A 13,858-nucleotide genomic window follows, 5' to 3' on the forward strand; every position below is an offset into this window, starting at 1 on the left:
AACCTTGATCCGTTTCCTCTTTTGGGCCATACTTCTCTGTCTCCTCATTCTGACAGGCTCCTGTGTTTGTTTGCCTCTGAGTCCCAGGTAGAGCTGTCGCTCTTGTTATGTTGTAAGGGGTTGAGCTTTAGTGATTTGTCAGTTCAGGGAGACCTGTTTCACCATCTTGTGGAGCTGTATGTGGGGGAGGGGTCCAAGAGGGAACAATGCCGCCTGCCCAGCACTTGCCCCTTTTCCAGGCACCTCTCCCACTTCCGCACTGGTCTGGCGCCCCTCTAGCTGCTGCCCTGGCCATCATTCCCAGAGTGGGTGGGTCTGCGGACGTTCTAGGACCATGGAGTCCCTTTAAACAAGCGGACAGTTTCTGCCTCCACTCCAACCCCCACTGGTCTGCACAGTCAGAAGCAATGAGGTTTGGTTTTCCCTGGTGCTGGGACCATGAGCTGCAAGGTCCGGTGAGGAGCTGGGAATGCTCCCCAGGTGTCCCTCCTGACTTTTTAAAACATGGAACTGCACTTTCCGCTGGTCCACCGCTGCTGCCGCCGCCGCTGTTGCTGCCAGTGCTGCCACCACAGCACGTCCTCTCCACCCCGGCTCCGCCCCTCCTATGTGTCTGGATGAGTATTTCTTCTTATATCTTTGTTTGCTGGACTTCCATGTAGTTTGATTTTCTGGAACTTCTGGTTGTTTCTAGTTTTGAGATAGTTGCATTCCTTCTTAGTTGTCGAGGGAGACGCAGCATGTCTGTCTACACCTCCATCTTGGCCAGAAGTCTAGTACACTTTCTTATGCTTCTTTTGGCTTTCATTTAGCCAAGAATAGAGACCAAAAACAAAAATGTTTTTCCTCTTGTTAATTTAAATAAACTTTAAGGTTGATTTAAAGCAGTTGTATATAAATTGGAATTTTTTCCCATTGACTTTATATTTTATTGATTATATTGTTACAATAGTTCCAATTCTTTTACCCCTTTGCTCCCCTCCGCCCAGTACGCCCCCGCTGCCCCCAGCAATCCCACCTCCCTTAGTTCATGTCCATGGGTCATGCAAACAAGTTCTTTGACTTCAACCTTTCCTATATTCTTCCATTTTTTTAAATTAATTAATTTTTTATAACAAAAATAAATAACAATTCTCCCCTCTCAGACCTAAGACCCTTTATAATCTTATTAAGGACAATTGTCGAAGGTCTTGTGCTCCTCTAACTGCTTCAAGCTGGACATGGTCATCATCCTACCTACCCTTGGGTCCAGAAATCCCTAATAAGAGAGGGGACGGTGGCCTTCCCACATGGGGAAGGATCTTGCAGACTCCAGGTCAGTTGGCTGTCCCCAACTTTTAATAATAAAATTAACATTGGTTCCATGGTAAAACATTTGAAACTCAAAGTGAAATAAAAACCATACTGAAGAATGCAGTAGGCCTCTTGAAATCAAATACTGAAAGGAAAAAAATTCATCATTATAATACTGAGTTCTTTTTAATTTTTTAAAATTTTATTGTTGTTCAATTACAGTTGCCTCAGATTTCCCCCTGTTGCTTTCGCCCCACTCCCACAGTCAATCCGCACCCTTAAAGGACCATGGATCCTTTATACTTGTTGCTTGACTAGACCCTTCCCCTTTTTTCCCCCGTTAACACCCTGCCCTCTCTGGTCGCTGTCAGTTTGTTTCTTGTTTCTGGGCCTCTTGTTCTACTTTGTTCATTTGTTTTGTTCTGTTTATTAGATTCTTCTTACTGGTGACATCATGTGGTATTTGTCTTTCACCGCCTAGCTTATTTCACTTAGCATAGTACTCTTCGGTTCCATCCATGCTGTAGCAAAAAGTAGGAGTTCCTTCTTTCTTTCTGCTGTGTAATAGTCCATTGTGTAAAATGTACCACAGTTTTTTGATTTACTCATCTACAGATGGGCGCTTAGGCTGTTTCCAGCACTTGGCTATTGTAAATAATGCTGCTATGAACATTGGGGTGCACAGGTTCTTTTGAATTGGTGTTTCAGGGTTATAATCCCAGCAGTGGAATTGCTGGATCAAAAGGCAGTTCCACTTTAGTTTTTTGAGTACTGAGTTCTTAATGTTAAAAATCAGTGTCATAATACAGATAATTTTCTGCGATTGAAAATGACATGCAAATAATTGAGTCCCTTTAGATTTGGTTTATGGGAAAGTGTGTTGTAACTAGTATCACTTCACACTTTAAATTCTATAGTAACGTTTAGTTTTTTTAAATTCTGTAAATATTGCAGGCATTTAGTTATTTTTTTCCTAAAGAGTTGAGGGCTGTCTTTGGCCTTAATCTATTTTGTTTAACATCCTACATAAAATATTTATAGTAAGAAATGTTATATCTTTTTGTATAATTAAAACACATCAGCAACCTTCATTGGGACTAGCATTAAATTCCCCTCGTTTGGACTTTGACTTTATGGTTAGAAATGAAAATGGTTTGTTGACAGAGACAAAATAAATTGAGACACGTAGCAGGAGAGGTATGTGGGAAATTGTATTTAATATTTCACCTAAAAATAACTTCACAGTGTAAGTTTATTTTTTAATGATACATAATATTCTTACTTATGTCATGAATCTTTTTATTTCTTTCTGTTTGTTTTTTTAATTCTCCTTATTTTAGTTATCTGGAGCTTTGGAAAATGCAAAAGCTGAAATCCAAAGAATGCAACATGAAAAAGAGCACTTTGAAGATTCCATGAAGAAAGCTTTCATGCAGGGTGTATGTGCATTAAATCTTGAAGCCATGACAATATTTCAAAACAGAAATGATACAGGTTAGTGTTGTACTTAAGATTCTTTGCCTACTTTCAAAAAGGATTTGAGATTTCAGTGATTGGTGTGGCCTGCAGTGCTAATTTTCTGCAATAGTTGTGTCCCATCCAGGCACAGTATTTCCACCTTCATAGTGTTGTCCCGTGTCCAGTTTTAAATGTCATGCCAATTCGCTCACTTGGGGTTACTTACAGTATCTTAGATCCAAGCAAATAAACTGTCAGCTCTTAACTATTTAGGCTCAGTGTTACAATAATGCTTTGAATGTATGACATTTTTAAGGTTCTTTAATAATTATAATGCCTTTAAGTTCAAAACTTCTATTGTTGTTTTTTCCTAAGTAGCAAATTCCTTGGACTATTTTGTTGATTAAATATTTCTGATCTGGTCATGGTTTCCTGTTTTTAAATATTGCTTGTTTTCCAGTTTAAGAGAAACCTCAACTAAAACTCATTTTCAACAGTTATAAATACAGGACTATCTATAGAAGTAAAAATAATAATCATTTTATTTTAAGAAAAGTCCATGTATTGGCTCATATCTGAGTTCTTTGTGTCAGCTTCATCTTCATGGCTTGGAAGAGCACATGACAAGAATCCTTCGCCACCAATTTACAATGAGGCCTATTTTCCTTATTTTCATTATAATAGTCTTAAATACATACCCAACCCATTTTGGGAAAATAATGATTCATATAAATTAAATAATACCCAACACAAAATGCTTTTTAAATATAAAATTCCATTAACCCAATAGTTTTTAAATTTTATTTTTGCTTTTTATTAACAAAATCTATATATTTTTAAAAGTTATATGATAGATTGCTTTACATGGTATTTGGATATGTATCTTATATATATTAATAGGTAAATGTGACACTTGAGAATTTCAAAATTTCACTTTTTTAATGTCATTTCTCTTCTGGATGTTTATAGACTAGACATAACCTTTAATTAATCTGACTTTATGTATTTGCTATAATAAATACATAAAATTTATAAAAATAAAAATTCTAAAGGGCAAAAATAATTCTAAAAAGCAAATCTTAAACCTTAGAGATAAATAAATATACAATACAGTATTGTAATAATTGTTAATAGTGCATCACATGCCCTGGCTGGTGTCACTCAGTGGGTTGAGCCCGGCCTGTGGACAGAAGGGTTGCTGGTTCCATTCCTGGCCCAGGGCACATGCCTGGGTTTCAGGCCAGGTCCCCAGCTGGGGATGTGTGAGAGGCAACCAATCTGTATTTCTCTCACACATCAATGTTTCTCTCCCTCTCTTTCTTCTTTTCCCTTTCTCTAAAAACAAAGTAGTCTTTAAAACAACAGTGCATCACAATTTTTTGCACATTATCAAATTACATTTTTACTATGAATGTATTTCTGTTTCCATTTGTTTAATTATGCAGAATTTTGTAACAACTAATAGCAGAATATATGTGAAAGGGCGTAGCATATTGCTTGATACATAACAAGTAGTCAAGTACATTTTGGGTTAATGTAAGGACCTGCCCTTTCTCTCAGAGCTCAATTACCCTGATCTGCAAACCCACCCTGAGAAACCCTAAACTGATCATTTGAAAGTTTCCTGTCCCCTCTTCTCTCTTTACCAGTGTTCACTTAGAAAACACTCCAGCAACTAGATTCTCACATCCACAGCCTTCTTTGCCCTCCGTAATTCCTCACTTTCTGCAACCACTCCGGGAATGGAGAAAGAACACCCAGCAGAGTCAGATTTATCTGAATTAGCAAGTTTCTTGGGCAGAAACTTTATTTTTTTAATGAAGAAATGACCCTGTATCATTTTAGTATATTACTAAAATTAAAAAGAGAAAATATACCCAACGTTGGAAATTCGTACCCCACACCACCAACTGCTTTCAATCTTGGGTCTCATCCTCTGCCTCTCTTCGATGACCAGGCGGGCGAGGTTCACAACTCCCTGTTTTCTGACTACCTCTCAAAAGCACAATGAGCACAGCACTGGGACGCGAAACGCGCCCTGGAGCCTGCGCGCAAGCGAACCTCCAGCCACAGTCTCTGAGCATGCGCACCCCGACCCCACGCCGCTTCCGCCTCCGCTTTGCAAGTTTCCTCCCGGGAGGCCCTAGAAGGCTCTTCCGTGGTTTGTTGAGTCAGTTTTCCACGCCACCTGTGACAGATCTTCAGCGAGGCCCGCCGCTTAGCGCCTGCGCGGACTGCAGGCGTCCGTCACCATGGCAACGACTGCTGGGGGTCCTGGTAAGCGATGGTCCGGCTCCGCAGAATTGGCTCGAAGACCTGCACTTTCTCTGGCCTCGCGCGGGGACGTTACGGACGCTTTGAGACTCCTTTGGCAGCCCCCCTCCCTTTTTTAGATCCTCGCGATCCGCATTCTCAGCGCGCACCCACAGTCCACTGGACTGGAAGCTTGGTTCCCAACGTGGGTGATAAGAGAAAAAAGCATTTGGGGCGACCAAGAATGGCAACAATATTGCGCCCTTTTTAAAAAGATTTTTTTTTTTTAAAGAGAAGTTTTAGGTTCTTAGGAAAATTGGGCGGTAGTAACAGATTCTCCATTTGTCTTAATTACTGTAGTTTTATAGTAAATCTTAATGTTGGATAGTGTCTTTACTTTGTTCTCTTTTTAATATTGTGTCGGTCTTTTTTGGCCTCCATGTAAACTTTGGAATCAGTTTGTCAGTATCCACAAAATAACTTGGTGGGATTTTGATAAGGATTGCTTGAATCTATAGATCAAGTTGGGAAGGACTGAAATCTTGACATTATCGCGTCTTTCTTTTCATGAACATGAAACATCTCTATTTAGTTCTTCGATTTCATTCATCAGAGTTTTGCAGTTTTTCTCATATAGATCTTGTACATATTTTGTTAGATTTATACCCAAATATTTCAGTTTTGTGGGTGCTAATGCAGATGGCATTATTTTTCATTTCAAATTCCACTTGTTCATTGCTCATATATTGCAACTCAATTGACTTAAGTATATTAACATTGTATCCTTCAACCTTTTTCACTTTAATTTTTTTCCTGATTGTAAACATAATACATGCTTATTATAGACCATGTGGGAAAGAAATCCACATAACGACAATACACAGAGGCACCAATAGTAAATTTATGGTATACCTGTATTTTCTAACAATTTTAACTTTTCAGAAAATAGTTAAAATCATGGTATACTTGCCATTATATACTATATATTTCTTTAAAAATTTTCTCTCACTATTTTAAAAAAACATACAAACTAGTTTTTTAAAGCTTAAGTTTTTAGTGGCTTAGGACAACACAGATTTATTACAGTCCTGGAAGTTAGAAATCTGATATCTGAAATGGGTCTCACTGCGCTAAAAGCAAAGTATCAGCATGGCTGCACTCTCTCTGGGGGGTTCTAGGGAAAAACCAGTGTTCTTGCCTTTGTCATTCTCTAGAGACTGAGTTCTTGCTTCATGATCTTTTCCTCCATTTTCAAAGCCTGCCATGGCTGGTTGAGTCTTTCTCATTGCATCACTCTGACACTGACTCTCCTACCTCCCTCTTGCATTTATAAGGGTCTTATGATTAAATGGGTCCAGCTGGATGATTTATACTAATATCATCACCCCAAAGTCAGCTGAATAGCAGACTTAATTCCATCTGTAACCTTAATTCCCTCTTGCTATGTAATATAGTCACAGTTTCCAGGGATTAGGGCATAGATGTCTTTGCAGGGGAGTGTCATTATTCTTCCTATTAGAGTACGTATATGTATATTGTCTCTACCTAGCTTTTTTTTCACTTAATGTATCTTGAGGTTATTCTGTATTTGTACATATAGATTTGCTTTATTCTTTTTAATGGCTGCATATTGTTCCACTGCATGGATATACCATAATTTATTTAGTGAATTTACTGTTAATGGATATTTAGGTTATTTTCACTCTTTAGCTATTACAAATAATGGTGCAATAAATATTTTGTATCAAATGTGTCATTTCCCACACAAGCATATTTGCTTACGGGTTAAATTTATGAAAATTTATGAAAGTGAAATCTCTGGGGCAAAGGGTATGTGTATTTTTCTTTAAGAACTTTTTTCTTTTTTCTTCTTTTTGAGATAATTTGCATACCTTACAATTCAATCTTTCAAACCATGTAATTCATTGGTTTTTTAGTGTATTCAGAGTTGTGTAACTGTCACCACAGTCAGTTTTTAAAACATTTTCGTCACCACAAAATGATGTAAACATAGGGGAAAGGTCATGTGTGAACTTGCTGTACCTTTCACTCAACTTTTTTCTGTAGAGTTAAAACTGCTTGCCCAAAAGTCTTAATTTTAAAAATTTCAGAACAACAGTGTGGTGATTGCAGGGGGCTGGGGGGAGAGGAGTAAAATGGTAATGAAAAAAAGAAAAAGAAGCACTCAATAAAAATAAAAATTGCAACTAATTTTGCCTTTCTTTTGGCCCTATTTTCAGAGTTACAGCCTACTTAAATACAGTGTAGTACTAAATATCCTGGATCATAGATAATTGAGGTCTTCTTAAATTCTATAAATATATGCAATTGTGACTGAGTATGAGGTGGTAGTTTCATCTATTAATAGGGCAAGGAGAACTTTTCACTTAAAATTTTTAATTTCTTGAGTCATGGTATTTTATTATTAACATATAAGTTTCCCTTATAAAACTTTTGACTGTAGTGTATTTAGTTGAATGGTGCTGTGGACACATCCAGTATGCACCATTAACTAAGACTTAGTTTTTTCTGGTAACATGCATGATTTCCTTTTTTGTGAATCTTCTGGTGTATCTCAAAAACTTTATTCTTAACATCTACATTAGACACACAATTTACCTTGAGAATACACTATGGTTTAATTATTTTCACATTGCTAGACATATCTGTTATAATTAACGTGCCTTCTAAAAATTTGTAACTTAAATATTTAAAAAGTGATGGCCTTGTATTTTCATCTAAAAGTCTCATACTCTATTACATATGCTAAGTAGGGCCATGTGTTTTGAATAATAAGCTGCTTGGGGGGTAGTGGATGCTACAGCTAATTATCTCCTTTATTCTGTAGCCCGAGGTACATAGTGGTTGCTAGGTCTATGCATGTTAGTTCAAGTTATATGATCCTCCATTCTCTAATCAAATGTTACTTTTTTCTCTAAGTCTTTTTTTTAGGAAGAAATTAATATTTATTGTTAATTTGTTAAAGTATGAAGGTTTATATATTTATATAGATATAAATATGTGCATTTCACCCAAAAGAAAGTGAAAAAGCAAGTCATAAGCAGGGAGAAAATATCTGCAATGATACAACCACTGTATTAGTAAGGGTTCTCCAATAGGAAGGAGATATATATGTATATACTATATATGTTATATACAATGTGTATTATGTGTTTTATGTTATATATGTCACATATAACATGCATATTATATGTTATATAATGTGTATGTTATGTATATGTGAAGAGATTTATTATAGGAGTTGGCTCACATCATTGTGAAGGCTGAGAAGTCCCACAAGCTGCCTTCTGCAAGCTGGAGACTGGAAAACTGGTGACATAATTCATTGGGAGCCTGAAGGCCTGAGAACGGGGAGCACAGCTGGCTGAGTGCAGGAAAGATGGCTGTCCCGGGGTTTCCAGTTCAAGATGGCAACTAGGCAGATTCTGAAGTCACCCCTTCCTGCAGACACACTGAATCTATATAGTATATATGAGACAATTTTCTCTGAAACAAAACTCAAAACTCACATCTTTAATCTAGCAGTTCTAGTCCCGGGTGTGTAGTCCCAAGAGAAAATCCTATTCACATGTGCATGAAGATGTGAGCACTCTTCACGGAGAAAAAAAAGGAAATGACCAAAATGCCTGCAAGTTGCCTAACATTTTCCCATGGGGATGAGACTTCCACACGTAAGACAATTCAGGAACAGTCCAAGAGCGAATGTACTAAACGTACAAATTGGGGAACTTAAATATTTCAGGAAGCCTGGGCTCAAGCAGAGGGAGTGCAGAGAGGACTGGAGACGCTTGGGGGAGAGTTTGGCGTGGTGGCTTCGAAGGGAGAACTGGGGGAGCAGCCAGCCGGGTCCCAGCGCTGACCCACCCCCAGTCTTTTTCTCTAAGTCTTATCAGCAGATTATGATGGCCATTCTTAGTTTTTTAACTGTTGTTAGGCAGAGTTAATAAACAATTAATATAAGACAAAATCTCATGTATAGGGAATTTGCAGCCACTTGGTAGGTACATAAATGTTTAAATAAATGAACAAGAATTAGGGAGGTAAGATTATAGATAACTGTTTTTATTGTTTTTCACCTTTTTTCTCATTGTTATTGTAGGATATAGCATTATTTGGAGTAGAACTTGGTTCAAGCGTTTTAGTCTTGGTTAACTCATATTTTAATGTTTAATTAAGAGAAAATCTGGTGTGCCAAAAAGTAGTTGATAGATATGGGAATTATGTATATTTATAGGTGCTAGATAAATCTGTGAATATTAACTCAAGAGTTTACTTAATACTCATATAAGTGATGCTGAGACTCATAATCTGAAGGTAAATATGCTTAAATGTGTAATTTAAGCTGATAAGAACAGATGCTACTCTTATCTTAGCCAAAAGTCCGAGAGCAATTAAGTGTGTAATTTTAAGATTCTAAATCATTAATATAAATATAGAATGGGGCTTCAAGTGGAGAAAACAATTAAATTTTACAAAATTTAGAAGTTTTTAATACAGCTTTGGCTTTACATATATTACTTATGAGGTCAGGATTGCAGATGACACAGTATGGAAATCCCTGCTTTAAAATATGTTTCTTACCAGTTTTTTCATGCTTCTGAGGTCCAGACTATCCTATGTTTACTAATTATTAGTTATATTACATATAGCATGTTTATATATTTTTATATATTAACCTGCCACATCATAATACTTGTTCTTTTTAAAATCTCATGTATTTCCTCAGTTTAATTACTTTATTATTCTCTCAATATATGCTATGCCCTTTTTTATTAAAAATATTTTACTCCATGCAAAGCAATCTATTCTTCTTCATGAAAATGCTGTTATTTTAGGATCTTGGAGTGAAAATATACTGCAATATTTTCTGAGAAATAACCAGATCACTACAGAAGATGGAGCCCAGATCACCTGGTATCATGCAGCTAACCACAAGGCACAAATGAATGAGGCACTGAAAAGTAAGTCAGTATGATCATTTATATTTGCATTGAATAACAGATTAATTCAACTCTTTTTTTTTTTTTTTGATATCTGAGCATATCTGCAGAGACTTACATGATCCAAGTGTAAGTTATAGGCTGTTATAAACATTTTCCCTATAATCCTCACCTGAGGATATGTTTATTGATTTTATTAATTTGAGAGAGAGAGGGAGAGAGAGAGAAAGAGATAGAGAGAGACAAACATCGATGAGAGAGAGACACATCAATTGGTTGCCTCCCTCACGCTCCCTGACTGGGATTGAACCTGCAACCTAGGTATGTGCCTATGGGACAATGCTCCAACCAACTGAGCCACCTTACCAGGATGATAGGCTGACATAAACATATTCATAAAGCATCTCATTTTGTTTACAAAATGAACAAATTTCCATAACAGAAAAATTTTCTTATTTTATAGAAGGGATTTTTGCCTTTTGTATGTCTTACTTGAAATGCTCCTGTATTATTGCACTTGCTTATATACTGTAGTGATTTAAGTAAAAAATTTAAGACCAGGATTATCTGTCTTACATATTTTGTGCTTCACAGTGTACTAAGGAGAGGCTCAATAAATATTTGTTGAATGGATGGATAAAGCCATTGTATACTAATTTATAATTAATTGCCTTGGGCAGTATTTATTCCTTGGCTAGAAACCAAGAGTTCTGGCTTGCTAATTCATCTATAATCATATATATCTGTATCTGTATCTATAATCTATAATCTATATCTATGTATATCTCCCTTTGTTATATTGATGAACATTGTAGCATTTTCTCAGCCTTGTCCTATGAAGTGCCCCTGTTGGCTGTAGCAGCAGAGGAGAGTGAAAGTCTGTCACTAGATGGCTTTAGAAGTGACCTGGTCCAACAAGGAAAATTCTTTGGAGTCTCATATTTTATTGAGACTCCAAAAATGCATGGATTTTTTGCATCCTACTCAATCATGTATCCGGATAATGTATCTGAATATGCATTTCTTGTACTGTAAAGATACTGTTTTAAATTGTTTTTCTTTGTTTCTCAAAGGGAGGAACTTTGTCATGTTTAATATTGAATCCCTAATACCTAAAACAGTGCCTGGCACATAATAATGGCAGAGTGATTATTAATAAATGAATTTTAGCAAAAGCAATGGTTCGGGAAAAAAATTGATTCATGGTTGCCAGGAGCTGGCAGGAGTAGGGAATAGGGAGTGAATGTTAACGGATACAGGGTTTCTTTTCGGGATGATGAAATTTTTCTGAAATTAGATAGTTGTGATGGTTGCATAGCCTTCTAAACATTCTAAAAATCACTGGATGGTACTCTTTAAAAGCGTGATTTTTATACTATGTGAATTATATATCAAGTTAAAAAATGGAAAAGTATAGGAAAGGAAAAAATAAAAATATTATTTAGAGACAATATGGTTATTGTATAGAAAATCAAAAAGATTCTACAGATAAATTATTATATTTCATAGGTAAATTTAGAAATGTCAATACAAAGTCAAAATAGAAAATGAATTGTATTTCTATGTAACAACAACTAAAACTTTGGGGAAAATTTTTTTAAATTTATAGTTCATAATAGGATATGTAGAAGTTTCACACCCAGAAATAATCTAGTTAAATATAAATACTTCCCTTTTAACTTTATTTTAAAAACTACTAATGGTAAGTCATCACCTATTGTTAGCAGTCAGGTGTTGATCTTGGAATTTTTCATAGGTTACTTAGTCTTCAGATAATATCCTGTTTTCTTTCTGTTAGACAATCTGATCCCCAAGTTTTGTAGTTCAGAGAATGCATACGACCACTGGGAAGCTGACTCCATCCCTAGGCCGAGGGTGGATTAGAATAAAGTAATCAGCGCTTCGAGTTCCCTTGATGATTCATATTGTTACAGAACAGAAAGACTCTGTCTCCCCGGCTCCCTCAGAACCAAATAATGACCACTGAGAATTGCAGTAGAGAAATTAGGGTTGTTTTATTGCTAGCATTACTCAAGATGAAGTGGAAAGCTGTTGCTCAAAAGCCCAAACTTCCTGATGGCTTAAAATTGGAGATTTTGAAGGAGTTAAGGGGAACAGGTATGCAGAAGCACTGGCAGTGCAGTTTGATTAGAGAGTTTTGGAACTTGGCTGTTTATGGTAAGAGGCTTAGATTGGATCTTCCTGGGCAACAGACCCTTTGCTTCTGAAAGGGTTCCACTGTTCAAGTTCTGGTCGTGTCCCAATCCTTTGGTTCCAGGGGCACATGTGCAGTGTTGTCTCCGTAAAATAATTCAAGGATTGTATTAATCATTGATCTGCTTTAGGAAGTAGTACTGGTTTTAAGCTGGCCAATGTGGTTTGTGTGTTGTTTCAGTATTGTTCCCATGGTGGGCAAGTGATCTAACCTGGCTCAGAAGATTACTACCTTAAAACTGAAACATGTGAACATCTATGTATGTAGCTCCAGTGGTAAAGTTAGCCATCTTTACCATCATAATAGAAATCAGCCTGAAGACACACCAAGAATAGTAAGCAATTGAGACGTAAAGACACTAATAACATCATCCAGCTGCTGATTTATACCACATCTGGAGCCCACCCTACCTCTGGACTTCCAGTTATATGAGATAAAAAGTTACTTTATTAGCTTGAATCTGAATTTCTGTGAACTTGCCCCCAGAAACAACCAGTGGATATATGAGTCAGCCCGAATTTGGAAAATCATTTTCCTGCTTCCATTTTTGCTCCTGTTCAGTTCATTTTTTACCTAGCATCCAAAGTGGTGTTTTTAAACATAATTCAGGCCTTTTTTGTTTAAAACTCGCTAATGGTTTTCCATTAAAAATCCTTTCTATAACTGTGGGATGGGACTTCATTTAGTTCTACCACTCTGGTTTCCAGGAGGAGAGCCATTTCCCTGAGAGCTCTGGAGTCTTGCCCCACTGATTTTTCTTCTCACAGAGGTAAAGATGATTTTTTGCTGTGTGGTTTTTGACTGTATAGAGCTGATCTATCAGAGGTGATAGGCAAGGGGTGTGCTCCTCTCTCCTCTTCCACTTGGACAGTGGAGGCAGCAGTCCGGTATTTCTATTTGCTGGAACTTTGCTTGAAAGAAGCTTTTCCAAAGTTTGGACTGGGCGGTGATGGTGGAAGTTAGGAGCTGGCAAGCTTATTTAGCTCTCAATTAAGCTGCATCTTCTGACCTAGCTTTATAGTTAATAAAGGTGATATTAAGAACCCCATCTGCCAACTTGGCTATTTTATTTCTCAGAATCCATGTGGAGAATGGGGTGCTATATATTGGAGACTTTAAACCACCACAATGACCTGAAAAGCCCTACATAAAATAAACTGGCCTATTTCTCCAATGCACCTGTCACAGGGCTCTTACATTCCAGCTTTACTGGCCTTACATTTCCTCACACAGCTAAGCTCTTTCCTCCTCAGGCTGTCAAGCTTTCCGAGAATGCTTTTTCCCCATGCTTTGCTTGGCTAACCTCTTACTCATCCTTGGATATCAGCTGAATTGCCACTTCCTCAGATACTTTTCCTGACCCCTGCCACTTCTCTTTCACATGTGGCTTTTTGTGACTGACGTATTTCACTTCACATGCTTTCAAGATTCATCTATGTTGTAACAGGTATCAGTACTTTATTCCTTTTTGTGGCTGGATAATATTTAATTGTATGTTACATCATGTTTTGACGACCCATTTAGTTTTTCTTTTCCATTTCTTGGTTAATATAAGTAATGCTCCTATGAACAATTGTATACAAGTTTTGTGTGGACACATGTTTTTACTTCCCTTGTATATGTGCCTAGGAGTGGAATTGCTAGGTCACATGGTAACACTGTTTAAGTTTTTGAGAAA

The 13,858-nt window shown here is 37.0% G+C and overlaps 1 protein-coding gene across 2 annotated transcripts in view; it reads left to right on the forward strand.

Moving 5' to 3' along the window:
• FAM151B (family with sequence similarity 151 member B) overlaps positions 1–13,858 on the forward strand; it is a 35,542-nt gene that overhangs the window by 1,604 nt on the left and 20,080 nt on the right. The window contains exons 2-3 of one of the 2 annotated variants that reach the window (XM_090276428.1): positions 2,634–2,787; positions 9,861–9,986. In XM_090276428.1, coding sequence (XP_090132554.1) covers positions 2,634–2,787; positions 9,861–9,986 — 280 coding nt within the window. Of the gene's footprint in view, positions 1–2,633; positions 2,788–4,883; positions 5,029–9,860; positions 9,987–13,858 lie in introns of those variants that run through there. The other variant, XM_090276427.1, reaches the window with a different exon arrangement.

Source organism: Furipterus horrens, unplaced genomic scaffold, assembly GCF_987537825.1.
Source record: "Furipterus horrens unplaced genomic scaffold, mFurHor1.1.pri manual_scaffold_5, whole genome shotgun sequence".
Taxonomy (NCBI): Eukaryota; Metazoa; Chordata; class Mammalia; order Chiroptera; family Furipteridae; genus Furipterus; species Furipterus horrens.